This window comes from Rhagoletis pomonella, unplaced genomic scaffold, assembly GCF_013731165.1.
Source record: "Rhagoletis pomonella isolate Grant_MI unplaced genomic scaffold, Rhpom_1.0 Rhpom_scaffold_00004, whole genome shotgun sequence".
Taxonomy (NCBI): Eukaryota; Metazoa; Arthropoda; class Insecta; order Diptera; family Tephritidae; genus Rhagoletis; species Rhagoletis pomonella.
Genome location: NW_023458558.1, coordinates 78,248,907 through 78,267,919, shown reverse-complemented (window position 1 = coordinate 78,267,919; position 19,013 = coordinate 78,248,907). Strand labels below are relative to the sequence as shown.

Here is a 19,013-nt window from a genome sequence, read left to right as displayed (position 1 = left end):
CAACCTCGACTCCCGCGGCACTCATCGGGTAAATTTTTATCAAAAGAATTTTCCATCATACAGGTACATAGCTCACATTTAAAATTTGAACGAAATCGGTTAATAAATACGATTTTTATAAATAGCTCTACTCCAGCACCACCTAGCGAGTTTTCTACTAGCTTGTAATAGGACCATATATGTTTGTAAGATAACCTCCGACAATCTGACGGAATTCTATTAATTGGTTTTTTAGTTTAGTCCGAACAACGAAAACGGCTATCATTTTTTTGCAAATAGGTATGGAGATAGGACACTCTATAACGAAACTCTAAAAATCAAAGATCCATTCTTTGTGCAAAATTTTAAAAACTTCTTCAAAATTTTCACATAAATTTTACATTTTACAAAAATTTAAAAACAAAGTTACAATATTTCAATGGGATTTAGAAATCTAGGAGAAAATGATTCCCAATCGAATGATACTTGCGCGTTTACGTAAATGTATATCGATGCAGCCTTTCTAATAATTACCACTTTTCGCCATAAGTACGGTATTGATAACATATGTATGTAGCTGTGTCGAATTTCAGGATGTTACCCTGCAGAAAAAAATTATCAATTGATAAAAAATAACCTACTTGTAGTTAGCTTTTTTGCGGGATTTCTATAAAATATATAGCTTGTGGTTAGCTACAAAAAGCTAACTTGAAACATGTGGACAAGTAGTGCAGAAGTAAAACTCGAGATTGTTTTCTTTAAACGCGTTTCTATTTAAACATCCTGCACTTCGCAAATACTTTTTCGAATTGAGGACAAATAAAAGGAAGATCGAAATTTCATATTATCATTTTGAAGTTATGTCTGACGGAGTTCGAATATGGGACCACCTACAGCAGAGTATGTAAACAAATATGAAATGTAATAAAATAAAATAAATAAAGTAAATAAAAAAAAAAACAATAAAAAAATAAATAAAAATATTTTGTTTTTCCTATTGATATTTAATGCCCAAAAGTAGTTAGTTACAAGTTAGTTACATCAAATGCAGAGGTAACCACCCTTGACTACATCTATTGCAGAGGTAACCACCCTTGACTATTTCGCGGCCATCGCCATAGCGCAATATAATTAGCTTTCGTCAAAGAAAATATGTATACAGATAATAAGTGAATTATAGCTCCTTCCTAAGCAACTTAAGTTTAGCTTATAGTTAGATACATTTCCTGCAGGGTAGCGTAAACGGTTCCAGAGATAAGCCCCCTTTTCCAATGCATTTGCAATGTAATTGGTGTTAGAGATATATTGGGTTTTTACGTTTTAGTCTTTATAAGAATTTTAGGAATATCCCGAGTATTTTTTTGGTCGGAATATTTATTTTCCAGGTGCAATTTATATGGTCCAAATATGAACCAAATCGGTGCAGCCGGTGTTTAGTAGATTAGCGAAATAATTTGTACAGAGAACTGCATGAAATGGTAAAGCGTGACGTCTCCGATTTCTTAATTTTTTTGGCAGCAACAACAAAAAATTTTGAGTTTTTAGCGAAAAACCTTCCACACAGAAGTTCCAAAAAAGTGCGATGAACAAGAAAAGTGCTTGAATAGGCTACACAAATTCATACCCAAAAAGTTTACAAAAATTCTTATTAAAATTTGAAATTCGTGAAAGTATATATATACATATATGTACGGATGTATGTATGTACATTTAACGTTAAAATTACTTCTAACGTGAAAGTAAGTTCTGCAATGAAATAGAAATCAAATATTTTAAATTTCGATTGTTTTAATTTCAGGAAATAACTAGATGTACGATTGAAGAATAAAAAATTTTAGTATCCCAAAACACGTATTTTAATGAGTCCGATACTGAGTTGTATCGATACTTTTTGCCTGATACTTTTAGAGTATCGATACCATGAGCTCGATGCCAGAATGAGCACTCAGTATCGATACCAAAGTCTGAAATTTCGAACCCTAATGCCAATATTGCAATATTTCGCTATCAATTAAATTAAAGGTTTCAAATAGGTGACAACCTTCCACAAAAATATTTTCAGCTGTAAGCCTTTATAAACCTCTTTCTTTTGACAGCCATATTGCAGTATTTACTTTACGTATCAATTGACCTAAACTGAAATGTTTAACACAGGTGGCAACTCTCTATTTTTTTTCTTCTTTATTAAAAGCTAGATCTCTAGCGATACATCGGTGAAAACTGCATTCAATTTCATATTTTCGAGTGATGCGCGTACAAATATACAGACAGACAGGGATTCAAAAATTCTTAAAATTGTTTATTTGGCTTCTGTAGCTCTAATAAAAACCCACCATATTAATTTTTCTTTAATATCTGTAAGGTACAGACATCGTCCTGTTACAATTGAAGTAGTTAGAATCAAAAAGATCTAAGTAGTTCTGAATTTTTTTTGAGATAATTTAGGTTAAAGTTGATTACTTATTGTAAATTCTGAGTAAATGCATTTGAAATGATTCTTGCCTAAATGAATGCAGGTTAATTAACTAATTTAAATGAATGAATGATTTAAATGAATTTTACTCTTTGTCACCACATAAACACTATATTTAACTATACAAATATGGGTATAACTTAAATTTAAAAAAATTCACTTAGACCCTTATGATTCTAAACCCTTCAATTTTATTAAAGGGTATAGATCATTTATTTTATCAATTTAATACAATACAAATTTTCAAACAAGTGGCAACCCTCCCTAAAAATATTTTCGGCAGTAAAATTTCCTAAACCTCTTCAGCTTGATACACATATTGCAATATTCAATTTATCTTATAATTTGAATTAAAATTTAATAACAGGTGGCAACTCTAAAATAATATTTTTGGCTGTAAGCCTTCTTACGCCTCTTTCTTTTGACGCCCATATTGCAATATTTGCCTTTTCTTATAAGTTTCTTACACTGCAATTTTCAAACGGGGGCAACTCTCTAATTTTTTTCTTTCTATATTTAAGTTAGACCTCTAGCAACCCATGGGAAAAACTGCATTAAAATCCATACATTCGTTTTCGAGTGATGCGCGTGCAAACATACAGACGGACAGACAGACAGACAGACAGACACAAATTTTAAAAATGATTGATTTGCAGTGTTGCCAACTTTTAATTTTCAAAAAGCACCAAGAACTTGGAAAAAAAAGCGTTTTACCACACTAAAAGCACCGAATGGCTTTGAATCAATGGATGCTTTTTTCATAACAGTTTGTATGTATTTAACAAAATCGAGTCCCAACAAACGAAAATCATGCCCTAAGTAGAAATGAGCAAAAAAAATTTATGTATTCATTATATAACCTCAAATATCGCCAAAAACCGTGATGTTGGCACTTTGAGGTTAGGATATCTCAAAATTCTAGTGCTAGAGCACTTTGATTTTCCATCAACGCGACCGCTTGACAAGCGGTCTGTTTGATAGTGGCGCAAAGCGTTGACAAGCATTAGTGTGTTAGTTTGTTGTGATATGTAAAATGAGCAAGTTCGCGGAAGATAAAGATTTTACGTTGCGGTTTATTGAAACTTATGCGTCCTTACCCGCTGTGTGGAATACTAAGTGCGAAGCATATTCCAACCGCGATAAAAAGTGTAAGCAATACGACATTCTGCTGGAAATATATAAGGAAAGATACCCCAATGCAACGGTAGACGACGTAAAAAAAAATCAACGTTTTGCGCACTAACTTTCGCCGAAAAAGGCAAAGATTGGCTGAATGCAGCAAAAGCGGAGCAGGCTGCGATGATTCGCTAGAGCCAAATTTATTTTATTATAACGATATGCAGTTCTTAAGCGATGTGGACATTCCATGCTCGTCCAAGAGTACCTTACAAGGCAAGGTAGGTAAACTGTAATTGCCGACGGCAATTCGTACTTGATATTTTTTTTGTTATATGTGATGCATAAGGAAACTTTTTCATTTGCCTGGTGTAAGTTGCTTTTTCTAGTTTCTTTTGTGACAGTAAGTGCAGAAATAGTGTTAGGGTTAGGGATACCGTCGGTTCAGTTAAAATTGGTCAAAAACGCAAACAAATAGATGTGCAAATACTTTTTATTGTTTACATTTATTTGTTAATACAGTGTTGTGCAATACAATAACAATACAGTGTTGTGCAATACAATAACAATACAGTATGTATCAGCGAATGTATTTTTGCTGCCAGCAAACTGCACCCTCGTTGGAAAAATACTCCGCGAAAGCTCGACGAACTTCTTTGGCTTTATTGGATGAGTTTCTTATATGAGTGCTTTGCAATGGACTCAGATCCGTGTGATAATTTCGCCATGCTCCTTCGACCACATTTCCAGAGTTGATGTCCTCTTGGTCAACTAAATCGGAAAATGAATAAGTTTTTTTATGCCGTAAAAAATTGTGCAAATAGCAGCAAGCTAAAACAATTATTTCTGCCTTTTCTGGTGCCAATTGCATAGTTGTTTGTAAAACTCCAAATCGTGCTGCGAGTATTCCAAAGACATTCTCAACAATTCTTCGTGCCCTGCTCAACCTATAGTTAAAAATTCTTTCCTCATTTGTGAGGTTGGTGCCAGAAAATGGTTTAAACAAATTTTCCTGCATTTGGAAAGCATTGTCAGCAACAAAAACATATGGTAGTTCCACATCGCTCATTGGAATCTGTGAAGGGCTGGGAATTGGCAGAGACTTACTATAAATAGCCCTCCCGAATTCTGTGTTCTTTATAACGCCCCCATCTGATATTCGTCCATTTGTACCAACATCTGCAACAATGAATTCGTAGTTAGCATTTACAACTGCCATTAGTACAATGCTATGAAATTTTTTGTAGTTGTAATAATGTCAGCCAGAGGCAGGTGGTTTTTTGATTGCAATGTGCTTGCCATCTATAGCACCAATGCAATTTGGAAAATTCCAATCATCACTGAACCTATCCGCTATCGCTTTCCACTCTTCTTCGGATTGCGGCACCTGGAAACGATAAAAAAATACAATAAATTCTTCTCTTCTTTTCATTTCAGAATCTTTTGAGGGAAGATGTATCTAAAGCGTCAAAAAGAAAGCCTGATGCTACTGAAGCTTTAGTGGAAATCGCTTCTAAACGTTTCGCGGGCAAGGAAAACTCGACATCAACAGCAATTACGAATTCTTGGGCGGTGAAACTGGATAGGATGGCTACTGAACAACGGATTCTCTGTGAAAAATTCGTTGAGGACATTATGTTCTAGGGCCAAATGGGAACGTTGACCCGGAACTCTGTTAAAATAAACGCAGCTGCTTCCCACCCAATCCCCGTAACTTTTAGCCGCACGAGTTCTCCTATAGTGCAATACTCCAGCACTTCTTCGACACCAGCCCGATATGAAAGCAATAGTATCACACCGGTTCATTTCAGCAGCAACGATTTTGTCGATGGCAATGTATCAACTCAATCGATATCTGATTTTTTTTCATCATTTACTGACTGATTAAAACCTCAATTCGCGTTCTTTTCAATTGAGTGAACTACAGTGCACTCGCCATAATATGAACATCCCAAAATATTAATACTTTTTCGCTTCATTGACTATTCTAAACCATGAACTTTTGGCTTAAGCTCTAAAATGAAGTTCATACTTTAGTTCATATTATCGCGACTGCACTGTATTTCAATAAAAGACTGAAAAATGTGAAAAGTAGTATTATTGTTCGACATAAAACTGTAGGTACCTTTATTTTTATATTTATTTTTACGAAGACTGAATATTTGTTTTAATTGAATAAAATTTAAATTACCCCTTTTTCAGTTAAAAAAAAATTCTGAATATCAAATGGAAGTTCTGAGTATTAATTTTCTGAATATAAACTGAAAAATGTGTAGCAGCTGAAAGTAGTATTATAGTTTAACAAAGAACTGTACTTTTATTTTAATATTTATTTTTGAATTGAATAAAATGTTATTTAACAAAATGTGAAAATCATTATTTAACTATGGGGGTTTGCAAGAAACAATCAGTTGGATGCTGAGGGACTGGTTTTCGGTTAAACAGGCATACGGACGGACATAGGTCTAGTTTGTATGGGAGCCAAGTCTGTCTATACATACATTATTTCAATTTTGTATATACAGTGCACTCGCGATAATATGAACATCCCAAAATATGAACACTCTTTCCCTTCATTGAGTACTCTAAAATATGAACTTCTGGTTCAAAAGTTCATATTTTCGAGGTTCTTATGTTTTAATTTTATTCTTCTTCTTTGTATTTTATGTTTTTTTCTTTGTACCATGAAAAAAATGACCAACATGCGTTTCTTTTGTTGTTTTTAATGGGGATTGGATGTCGTAAAACTAGCTAAACGGATTTTTTCCCAAATTTCATAGCCTTTCGTAAATATGAACAATCTTGCAAAATTTAACTGGCCTGGTTTTAATTAGTTCTAATTATCGCGACTGCACTGTAATTGTAACCCAATTTGTGTAATATTCACCTTTCGCAAACTAGATTTGTTGTTTATTTTTATGGTATTTCTTTCCTTTAGCACCCACCTACTAAAAAATTAGCTAAAATTATGATTTTTTTTTTTTAAATGCGTGTTTTTGCCTGAGGATCACGAATCCGGAAGCGCTTTTTTAATTTTTTGTTTCTGTGGAAAGTTATGGTCAAAAAACCGAAAAATGATCCGGGTCCGATACCAAAATTGGGGCGGGATCCATGGTTTTTATGTGCAGAAACACCACCGACGCACTTTTTTATTTTATTATTTTGACATGTTGTCCCTTTTCTCTCTCTTTTCTGCACTCTCGTAAAGTCAACCCTAGTCCGTTTTTAGGGACGGCCTAATGTGATTACGACAACCACATGAAAACTTGCAACTTTGATTGCAAATATCTCTTCACAGAAGCATAAAATTAAAAAAGCGCTTCCGGATTCGTGATCCTGAGGCCAAACCCCGTCTTTTGAGCCCTCTCCCATAATTTTAGCTAATTTTTTAGTAGGTGGGTGCTAAAGGAAAGAAATACCATTTTTATATACTTACCCTAATATAATTGGAGAGGCATGAAATAATAGCCTCACAAGTTTCAATAACAATTCTCCCAAGGGATCTTGGAGAAATCGCTGTTAAGAACTTCAGGTCCTCAAATTTTTGTCCAGTCGCTAAGTATCGTAATGTGGCTGACAATCGCATACTGGGTGTTATTGCTTTTCGTAGCTGTGTGTCTTCTTTTTCAATTAATGGCGTAATAAGGCACAAAAGTTCATCAAATGCAGCAGAATCCATTCTTAAAAAATGTTTATATTCCTCTTTGCATGATATTTTAAGTTCGCTTAAAAGGTTTTCGTGTGTAAATTTTGCACGTTTTGTATATAAACTTTTCACCCACAACTTTTTCTTTTTAGTCTTTCTTTTTTTTTTCTTTTTTTCTAACAAAACTACTGCAGTGGCAAGTAGCAAAAAATCGATGAAGACATGTTTACGTCCGCCCACTACGAAATTTTATTGCAAATGGTGTTGACGCTTTATGCTTTAGTGTCGCCGGGCAAGCTTCAAGCTCGGAACACTTTGACGACAGCAAGCGACAAGCAGCATCTGTCAAATTTTAAATACACACGTTCTTACGGACACAATTATTTTGGCGACAGCACGACATCTTGGCTGCAGGACTGCAATTGTCGACGTCGCCAAATTAAATCTATTTCTAATTTTGCCGACGACAATGAGTAGATGTAGTGCTGCAAAATTAAATTGTCGCAAAATTAATCACATATTCTTGATTGTTCATGTTTTTCTTATTTATTTAAATAAAAATACACAATTTGTGAAATAAATATACCAAAATGTCAAACTTTAAAATCAGCGGTTTGCTATGTCGCTGAGGTCTTCAAAATGTTTAAGAAGCTAGCTTCAAGGCGACATTTGTCGACAAAATGATGTCGCTGTCGTTACGTCGTGAAGTTGCAGTCGTCAAAGTGTTCCGAGCTTCAAGCACCCGACATTCAACCCGACACTCACACATGTACTCGTTGCTGGGGTAACCAACAACGGATGCTTGAAATCGCCGACGAGCTTTACACGCGAAGCTCATTTAACAGATTCTTTATGTGACAACTCTCAAGCAATGCGAAGTATGCATAACATACCCTTTGTAGTATGTATATCGATGGTGGGCACCGCATTGCCTACGTGCATGCAGTGTTGCCGAATTGCCGAATTCGTCGTTATTTTGACGTTTGTTTAGCTCAATAACGTTTTGACGATTTTTCCCCCGTAATGACGATTTTTTTATTTTAGTTTTTCCACTAAATTACATATCGTCACCTGAAATGCAAAAAGACGTAACAACATCGTAACTGAAATGTAAAAAGGCTTGACTAATATTTTTATTTTTTTTCATAAAATGATGTGAGAGTTGTAATTCGATGAAATATGATGGACATATCAATCAAAAAGTGAATTTTGAATTTTTTATTAGTTACGTCTTTTTACATTTCAGGTGACGATATGTATGTATGTAAAAAATTTGTTACAGGAAAACGTAATCAAGAATACAACCATGCATTTATCTAGTTTTGTTCTACAACCGTGCTTTTAGTTATATTAAATTTGTTCTAGAATTGTAACCAAACCGTTAATTTGCTCTGCAGACACTGATTTGAAAGAGACAGAAAAGTAGGAGAGGGAATTTGTTTAGTCAAAATTATCTATCAGTTAATAAATGCTAATGTTGCACTAAGGGTCTTCATATCCATTTTGGTAATTTGTTGTTTGACACTCGGCAATTTTATCAACTGTGAACGTCCTTTTCAGTTTTCTTTTGTTAGGGCCGGTTACTCAATGTCTGGTTAACACTAACTACAGGTAAAACATCGTTATCGACGTTACCGACACAATATTATATGTATGGAGCCGAAGACGTCGATAACGATATTTAACCGCAGATTAGTGTTAACCAGACATTGAGTAACCGGCCCTTAGTCTGGTAAACTATGTTTATTAACAGCGGATTCGTAGCTCTTTTCCTAAAAAAAATAAATTGTAACAGAAAATTTAAGGAATTTGACTTACTCATATGCGTTATGCCTTTCGCCAGCGGGCGGATTTAATATTGAATAAATATCGAACAGCTGATTGCAGTTTAGGTTAGGTTAGGTTGATGTGGCAGTCGGTTCAATTTACCAACTCACTTAGACCTTTTGAAGGTCCATTGTGTTACCACTGCAGAACACGGGAACCTCGGTGACTATTCTTCAGAGAACCAATTTGAGGCTCTTATAAAGCGTAGAACCGGTTTTATTCCTACGTGTGATAGTTCCGTAAGAGAGCTAAAGAAGGGCCTGCCTAAAAAGCTTGCTCTCCTCTTGGCCAAAGCTGGGCAGCTACAGAAGAAGTGCTCTACGGTTTCTTCTTCTTCCTCATCTCTGCAACTTCTGCAATATTCGTGGGAGAAAATTCCTAGTCTTGAAGAGTGCCTGCCAAATAGCCAATGACCGGTTACACAAGCCGTGACCTTCGCAATGTCCTCTCTTGAGAGGCACAGCAACTCTTTCGTCTTTTTCTTTTTTATTTGCGGCCAAAGCAGCCTGGTTGTTCTACATGTGCCCTCCTCTAGCCATGACCTGTTGGCCTCTTGGATCATGCTATTTCGAAGTTCTAATTTGCAGGTTGCCATGGGTATCCCAATAGTGCCCCTGTTTTCACATAGGGGTAGATTCGTACCTTTCCTGGCTAGCTCATCAGCCCTGAAGTTTCCTTCAATGTCTCTGTGTCCCGGAACCCATATGAGGCTGACCTTGAACACGGTGCTAATATCGTTTAGAGCTGCGAGGCATTCCTGCGCAACCTTCGACCTCAGCATTACCATGTTCATTGATTTAATGGCCGCCTGGCTATCCGAGAAAATATTAATCGTAGTCTTCGTTACGGCATGTGTACTAAGGTACACAGCCACCTCTTTTATAGCTAAAACTTCTGCCTGATAGACACTGCAGTGGTCCGGAATTCGGACGGATAGTTCCAGTCCTAGTTCCTTAGAGAAAACTCCGTAGCCAACCCTATTGTCTAGCTTGGATCCATCTGTGTAAAAATTCAATTCCCCCCGTCTCCATGGTCTTGGCGTTTGCCATTCTCCTCTTGACGGGATGCTCGTCTTAAAGAGCCTATTGAAGATTGGTTTGGGAGCGGAGTAGTCAACTTCTTGGTTGTAACTACCCAGAGTGTGAAGTATGGAAGCGTGACCAAACCGCCGATCCTTCCATAGCACCATACTTCTTAGTTTGAGCGCTGAATCGGCGGCCGCGTATTTTCCCACCAGGTTTATTGCGGGCAAATTGGTAATCACCTCCAGCGCCTTATTTGGGGTGGTCCTTAAGGCACCCGAAATGCATAGAAACGCTGTTCTTTGGACCTTACTCAATAGTTTTAGGTAACTTGCCTTTTGAGTTGCTGGCCACCATACAAGTATTCCATATAAGAGTATTGGCCTGACCACCGAGGTGTATAGCCAATGTGTAATACGAGGTGTTAAGCCCCACTTGATTCCGACCGCTTTTTTGCATGTGTATAATGCAACGTTAGCCTTCCTTACTCTTTCCTCTATATTAGGCTTCCACGTTAGTTTCCTGTCTAATATGAGTCCTAGATACTTAACATTCTCCTTCAAGGATATCTCCACACCCAAAAAGATTAGCGGGGAGACAATGGGAAGCCTGTGTTTCCTTGTGAAGAGAATTGCTTCGGTTTTCTCGGGGTTTACTCCGAGTCCCCTACTCTCTGTCCAGTTCCTAAGCGTGGCCATGTTAGAGCGCAGAATCTCCATTAGGGTATTTGGGTATTTGCCTTTGACGGCAATTGCCAGATCGTCAGCATATGCTGTGACATGGCAACCCCCCCTCTCTAGTGCCACCAGCAGAGAGTTCACCGCCAAATTCCAGAGAAGAGGGGAGAGAACCCCTCCCTGAGGAGTGCCTCTACAGACCTTTCTGCTTATTGTGGTGTTGCCGAGCTTAGCGGTTATCGTCCTGCTGACAAGTATAGACTTGATCAGCACCGCCACATTCTGGTCAACTCCAAGCTCTTCTAAGGCACCCGTTATGGCGCTTGCGTTAATATTGTTGAAGGCGCCTTCTATGTCTACAAAGGCAACCAGAGCGTACTCTTTGTCTAATAAACTTTTTTCCACCAACCCAACGAGCGAGTGCAAGGCGGTTTCCGTGGATTTGCCTTTCGTATAGGCATGCTGCGCTGGGGAGAGCCTACTTGTTGGTATCACGCCCCGTACATAATCATCTATCCTCTCTAAAATTTTGAGAAGGAAAGTCGTAAGACTGATGGGTCTGAAGTCCTTAGGGTTGGTATGGCCTTGGGTATAAAGGAGACTTTTGTCTCTCTCCAGCCTAGCGGGATGTAGCCCATGTTAAGACAGCTTCTTATAATAACCACAATGAACGGAGAGATAATACCCCGTGATTGCTGCAGCTCTACCGGGTGTATTCCATCAAGTCCCGGTGACTTGTAAGGACCAAAAGTCTTAATAGCCCATTCGATTTTTTCGTTTGTAATCAGTCGGTTTCCCAGATCAGATAGCCCCCCTTCATTCTGGGGGTCATTAGGTTCCACCGGCTTGTTTCCAGGGAAGTGTGTGTCCAGGAGGGTACCTAAAGATTCCTCGCTCGTCGTAGTCCATGAGTTTCCTTGACCCTTGAGATAGCCAAGGTTGCATGGCGACTTTGCGAGAATTCTTCTTAATCTGGCCGCTTCCGTGGTTTCCTCAATTCCCTTGCAGTAACTTTGCCAGGATTTACGTTTCGCAGTTCTAACTGCTTTTTTGTATATTTTCAGATCAGCCTTGTAGGCTTCCCAGTCCTCTACTGCTCTCGTGGCTTTGGCCTTATTGAACATTGACCTATTAGATTCACGTTACAAGGATAATTGTTTCGACCACCAAGGTGGTTTGCTTTTTCCCCTGTATCGAACAACCGGGCATCCGGCTGACAAAGAACTATTCATGGCTTTAGTAACCTGATTAACCAACCCATCCAGCTCCACCTGCGTGGCGGGGTCTCGGGGAGGTATCTTTGGCAGTAAAGTCCATAATTTATTATTGTAAACCCCCCAGTCGGTATTTCTAACATTTCTGAACTCCCTTACTTGGGGGGTCTTAAGATCTATTTCGAATTCAATATAACGATGGTCAGAATAAGATTTTTCATTCAGTACTCTCCATCTCTTGATTTTATGGGCAAACATGTCTGAAGCCAGAGTTATGTCCAAAACTTCCTCTCTACTCTTTGTTATAAAGGTCGGCTCTGAGCCTAAATTCAAGACACTAAGTTTTTTCCCTAGAATGAAGTCTAGTAACGACTCACCTCTAGCATTCGTGTCCGTACTCCCCCACATCAAGTTGTGGGCATTACCGTCGCAGGAGGCAACCAGTGGTTTGTTCTTGAAGGCTGCTTCCTCGGCCAAGGTCCGAAACCCATCTGGTGGCACGTCCTTATCATGGGCCATGTAGGCAGAGGCTACCCAAAAGCTGGTTTTGTCCAGCTCAATGCTTGCCACTACCAGATCGCCGTCACTAAGCTGTGGGAGCAGGAAGATGTTTAAGTTGTTCCTTGCTAATATGCAAGCTCGAGTCTTACCTGCATTTTGTGCGGCAATAAGCATAAAGCCCTTCATCCCAAGTCCGCAGATTTTATTGCCGTGTATCCACGGTTCCTGGATGAGGGCAACGTCGAGTCCACCGGCAGCCAGGCGGACCTCAAGGTTCGCAGACGCGAGTTTAGAGTGGTGGAGGTTGATCTGGATCAGCTTCATCAGAATCTGTCCGTTTTACCTCCACCATCGTGACATCCACGTCCGCCTCTTCGATCTCCTCTCCCTCGGTGTCATCGGCGAGGAGGTCTTCTTCGTAGAATAATGGCCCCAAACCGGATAGCCTCTCCGAGTCAGATGAGCATTGGCTGGTGGGCAACCCTTCTTCACCACCGCTGCGCAGGCCGGACTTGTCGCTCTCCTCACTAAGGTCCAAGCTCGGCTCGTCGCTGCGGTAGATTCGAATGGTTGCGTCATTAAACCCGAATCTCACCACCCAATCCTTTTGCGCCAGTGGGGCTAGCGATTCGGCGTTGAGGATCAGCAACACCTGCATTCTATTCTCTACTGGCTCCTCTATCTTCCCTACCCTCCAATTATGAGTTGGCAGGTCCTTATTACAGGATCTGAAGATCCGCTCAATTCTTTCAGGCTCGGCGGGTTTGGCCGGAATCCAAACTCGAGCCCTCGGTCTGCTAGGAATATCTTCCTTGTTGACGGCCTCGAGCTTGGCTCCCGGCCAAACTTCACCTACCTTACTAACGGCCAACCTATAGAGCTGGGCTGACCTATGGTCCTCGCAGGCGATGAGTTTAGCTCTACCCTGATACCATCCGGAATCATGGCAGAGAGGAGGAGGTCCAGGATTTTCCTCTAGGACTTGGAGGTAGATTTCGGCGATCGCTTCCTCCACCAACCTCCACTTCTCTTTGGGGATAGTCCCTTCCTCCTCCCCTCTGTCGATGATTGCCAGTACCTCACCGCCTCCCTTCACTACGTCCCTGAAGGTGGGGTATTTATGGCCGCCTGTTTTTGGTCTTTTGGCGACCCCACCCCCTGCCTGTTCAGCAGACCGCTGCCTTTTTGGAGCAGAGCCTGCCGGTTTTCCCAAGCTGGCTACTACTCCCCTCGCCCACTCCAGTGACCTAACCTGCTCCTCCGTGAGCTGCTCTGTCGACAGGTCCCCGATCTTGCTCACGACCCTCATGGCCGCCTTTTTGTCATAATAGGCCTGCTTCGAGGGGCGGCCATGTGTAGACGACCCAACTTTTCTCGAGCTGCTCGGAATGTCGGCAGCATCCTGCCGGGTTATTTTTGAAGCAGGTGCCGCACCCCGCCCTTGGGTTAAGGTGTGTATGCTTTGGGGTCTGACTTCCCTAGGCGGAGCTGACGCTGCAGCTCCAGCCAAGAATCGGTTGGAGACCGGTTTGCCCAAGCCTCCACTCCCCGCTCTGCCTCCTATGGTATTCGTACCAGGACCAGCCCTACCGCTTAAGCCCCCTCTAACTCCTGTCACTGGCGGTCCGATAAATGCCCTGCTCGAGGCTGTAGCATTAATTGGAGCCACCCCTGTCGGTTTTTTGGAGGGCCGTCCTCCTTATTGTGTTTTTTGTTGAAGATTGCGCTCATAATTTTGGTCCCACGAGTGTCGGACAATGGAGGTCCGCCCGCACAGAGGTCCGTGTGCGCAGGTAAGGCTTGATAGAACCGGAGGTCGCCAGGTATCCGGAGCACTCCGTTCGAGACTGGGCTATTTGTTAATCTGGGTCCCCAGCCAGGCTGAACATCAGCACGGGTCGTTTACCAGTTTGCAGTTTACCAACTACCAGAAATATTATCAAGCTTCCTTCACGATAATTCGGTAACCGGTACACCGATAATAAAATAATTTACACATACAAAATACATTGGGAAAAATTACCGAACACAGAGTACCAAGCTCGGTGTGAAGACCCCTACTTTAAAACTGGATTAAAATCTTCAAAACCTTCAAACCAGTTGAGTCCAACTATTTAAAAGCAGTTGTGTTTTAAATTGTAATTTTAAATTGTCGTTAACAATTGCGAAACCACTTTTATTAACCCACATGTGATGTGGGTTCCATTTGGTTTTGTAATGTGTTGCCATATTTATTGGGCCGTATGCATAAAACCTAAGCAAATGCTTTTTCTTTACATTTCGGACCTTTAACTCAATTTGTTCAAATAAATTTAAGCTGAAGGTATGCAATTTTGCAATTGCTTAGTTTTTATGCATACGACTCATTGTATGTAATTCCTTTGTATTTTTTTTTTCTGTTAAAAAAATACAATAAACAAAAATTTGACGATTTTTTGGCCGAAATTACGATTTCTTTAGGGCAAAGGGACGATTTTCCGGCGAAAGCTTTCGGCAACGCTGCGTGCAAGGCTCTTCTAAGCTTTCTATATATTTTGTATAGACCAGCGATTGGCAGAGAGAGTTTTTACTCAGAACGCGCCTATACAAAATGTATAAAAAGCTTAAATGAGCTTTGCACGCGGGCAAGCTCTCTCTGCCCATCGCTGATGTATATACGTATGACTGCCTCAATTGCCAAATCAATTAACTCCATTAACAAAAACTTGAGCGATGCGATCAATTGATGTACATTACTATATTTTTTTTTTAATTCCCTTTATAATATAAACGGTAATAAAGAATATTATTATAAACGTTTTATATTATCTAGTTATTATAAATATCATAAGTTATTATTATACCAAGTTCCTTGACACTTATGTAACTTTTACGGTTTCTCAAAAAGTGGAGTTAGTCGATTTGGCTCATGAAGAATTCATATGCACATGTATCTGTTTGGTAAAGTCCTTTCCTATATATAACCCATTAGCGGATCTTGTAAACTGTCTATTTTGTGATTTGCAATGCTGAAGATTTTGAAAAAATGCTCATATCTTTCTTTAAAACTCATTTCGTGGGAAAATTAAATATTTTAGCACCAAAATAGTATATATATGTATATTATATTGGATGACTGAGTTGGGAGACAAACAAGGATTAAAGTGGCCTGTCCAAGTGTAACTAAAGAGAATAAGGGCGAAAATCAACGAATCATTAATCAATCCTTTCATGATGTGGCGCGGTGCGTGTCCCTTTTATGTTAAGCAAAGACAAAAAAGAAACAAATATACACTCTTCCTACACTTTCAATTCACTGGAATAATAAAAAGGAAAAGTTGAAAAATTTCAAAGAAGTATCTCTTCGTAGACTATGATGAACAACAGCCAAAAAGCAGGGGTGGGTACAAATATATGTACTTCCTATATATCGCAAAGATTTAACATCACATCAGGTATAAAGCGCCGCACCAAAAAAAAAAAAATACATACGAGAAAACCGGGAAAGGAGCATTGTAAAAATGTATAAAATGGCGATATTATTTGATGAAGGATTTGCCTATTTACATTTCGTGGACACGTTGATAAGATGAGTGATTGAAAGTGATGGGTGTCGGTTGTTGAGTAGGTGGAGTGGCTGCAATGGCAGTGAGGCTTTTAAATGGGGAAGTCATTTTAGCTTAACGAAAACTGTATACCGAAAAAAGCATTAATGTGTGGAAAGCACTGCTACCACAGTGCGAAATTTTTTTTATAGGGGAGCATTGAGTTGTCGTAAGTGTGTAATTCCTTATTGAGCCCATTCTACTGTCCAACCAAGAAGAAGGTAAATTTTTTGCAAGTTATTATGGATTTTGTTTCGAAGAATGTGGTAATGCAAGTTTAAGTGCCTGCTGTTCGCTTAAGTCTTAATTTCGGTCTTCTGTCACACATTCGTAACATTTCAAGGTAACAAATAGAATGTGAATAAGTGACATTTTAAGAAATAACAAATGAAAATTAAGAATATATGCCACGAGAAGATTAAGAAAACTGCATACATACAATGGCAGGGACACAGAGACGCTCAACGTGAATTTTTAAATGCATGTATGTATGTAAGTACATTTATGTACGGGAAAGAGTGCCATACAAAACGTGTATATGGATCAGCTAACATCATTAATTATTTTTACGAATTCCCATAGACATTTCGAGAGAGACAGCTCGACTGAGAGACTGTGTTGATCTGAGTCGCATTTGTTTATGACAATTGCACCCGTACATAAAGAAGCGCAAGTGTTTAGTAAAAGTTTATTGAAATTGCGATCACTCGCCTTACTGACTTGCGTGAATTTGCAATCACAATCAGTAATATTAGCAAACATGAAAGTAAATTTGACGATGTTTTAATGGTAAATTTGTATAGAAAATGTGTAGTTAATATGCATCTTTACACACTAATTGGTGATTTACCTACATACATATATACAAATGTATTAATTCCTTTACAAACGGCATTTTAAAAACAATTACATAAAGGTATTCGAAAGAATGTTGTGGAAGGGATTAAAAAATTTAATAGGCGGGGAAATATTTATCTTGGTATTTGATGAGTGGATATCCATCTCAAATAAACATTATGTTTCCGAAATCAAAATTTTAGAACTTGGATCCAGTGTTGCCATTTAAGTCCTGTGGTGGCTATATGTAGCTACCACATACTTTTTTGGCCACATAAATTTAAAATTGCCACTAGCCCTTTTTTAGCCCTTTGGAAAATTTATTCATCATTGACATGAAAATGTTGTATATGCTTAATTTGATCTATTTTTTTCATTTATGAAGGGATGAATTTTTAAACTAAGAAAGACTATGTGTGTGTGTATTGTATGTTCCTTACGTTTTTATACAAACTTTAAAAAGTGTTAGGGCAGTTAACTTATCTATTAACGATTTAACTATCCTTTGATAAGTTTACAGCCCTAAACACGCTTAACTTTTTAAAGGGCCCATAGATGATACCAGCATGCTAGCACCATTAAGTGTTGGTGCCCAGCCGATTGATGTATGTTCTTGTTGTGTGATTGTCCCAGCTGCTGGTGAGAGATTAAAAACGATTTTATGCAAGAATGATAGAATACAAGATTGCGCCGATCAGAGAGGATTTTTGAGAATAACTTTTGTGTGACGCCACACTGGTGCAATTGCGAGAGAGAAATGCCAAAACGTGAGCAAGAATGGAAGAAGAAGGAAAAATGTTGCAAGGGAAACGTAAACAAGTTGCACAAGTGTGACGTCATGCAAACCACGATTCTGTCAAATTCGTTAAGAGAGGAATAGCGGTCCGAGATCGGCGCAACCTTTGTATTCTCTCAATCGTGGATTTTATGATTGTACCAGCATGCTGGTGTCGTGAATGGTCAAATTGCTCATTATTTTAAAGGGCTGACTATAAGATGATTAAGCAAGCGTATGCAAACGTGCGAATACACGTAAATCCTATTCTGAAACTATAATGTACTTAACATAAAGTTTTGTCAAACGTCATTTGCTTAAGGAAAGAGTGATACTGGTCGCACCTTCCATACGGGATCAGTTGTTTGTACTCATATGTATGTATGGACATAGGTAAAACATGCAGTGTTGCCGCTTTGCTAATTTTTTACCGAAATTGGTAATTTTGTTCTTTATTTATCAATCGACATATTCGTTTCTTCGGTCACACTTAGGTTTGAAATTCTCACCAATCGTTTCTGTTGTTGTGACTTTTCGCTTTCACGCAGATATAAAAATTATAGCGGAATGGGGTGCTGGTTGCATGAAAAGCTTGTTGTTTTCGGATATATGTACAGACATATCTATGTACAGTTCTGGACATAAAATAAATTTGGTAATTTTTTATTGAATTTGGTAACTTTTTCTGGTGTTTTTGGTAAAAAATAAAAAGATGTTGTGGCAACACTGATATGTACGTGTGTATATTGGTCATAACTAGACAAATGTGGATTTTGAAGTGCTCCGAAATTTTAGTTTAGTTTAAAATAAGTTTGGTATTTTTTGTTGAATTTGGTAAAAAATAAAAAAATTGTGGTAACACGGAACACATGTAAGTAAAATATAGCCACCTAAAAGTATACACCTCGTTGCTTATGCAATTGACAGACTTTTCGTTCATTTTATGACAGTCAGCTACGGCAGCTTTTTCATATTATAGTCAGTCCTTAAGTAAAAAGTATTTTACCAGAAATTTCTTGCGATATATACTATGTGAGTCAAAGCCGTGTTTGTGAAAAAATTTTGAAGTTTCGGCTCTAATCATTTCGGTCTTTTCTGGACCTCATTTGTAAAGAAATAAATATTGTAGCAGCATGCTGGTATGTTATATTCCTCGAGCCTGATAGTACAATCTGATGATAGTGCCAGCAAGCTGGTGTATTTTATATAGATATATATGTAAGTAAAAAATTGTAGCTACCATTTTTTAGTCACAATGATTTTTTTTAGCTCTTTTTAGCCCTTTTTTAAAAGGAATTCGGCTACCTCTATAAATGATTCGCGGCTAATTGGATCTAGTTCATTTTAAATGTTTAATGACAG

At 38.6% G+C, this 19,013-nt stretch overlaps 1 protein-coding gene across 1 annotated transcript; it reads right to left on the bottom strand.

Moving 5' to 3' along the window:
* Positions 1-4,810: 4,810 nt before the first annotated feature.
* On the bottom strand, positions 4,811-7,233 carry LOC118738590 (putative nuclease HARBI1). Its single transcript, XM_036469529.1, has 2 exons — positions 7,005-7,233; positions 4,811-4,955 (listed from the first exon to the last, which is right to left on the bottom strand). Exons 1-2 carry the CDS (start codon positions 7,152-7,154, stop codon positions 4,827-4,829), a joined length of 279 nt encoding a protein of 92 aa, XP_036325422.1. The 5' UTR covers positions 7,155-7,233; the 3' UTR covers positions 4,811-4,826.
* Positions 7,234-19,013: the final 11,780 nt, after the last annotated feature.

Excerpts from the sequence above, each read along its gene's own strand:
- LOC118738590 (XM_036469529.1), bottom strand. The coding sequence starts at position 7,154 with ATGCGATTGTCAGCCACATTACGATACTTAGCGACTGGACAAAAATTT. Across the intron at positions 4,956-7,004 it reads GCCTCTCCAATTATATTAGG|GTGCCGCAATCCGAAGAAGA; the intron begins GTAAGTATATAA and ends TATCGTTTCCAG.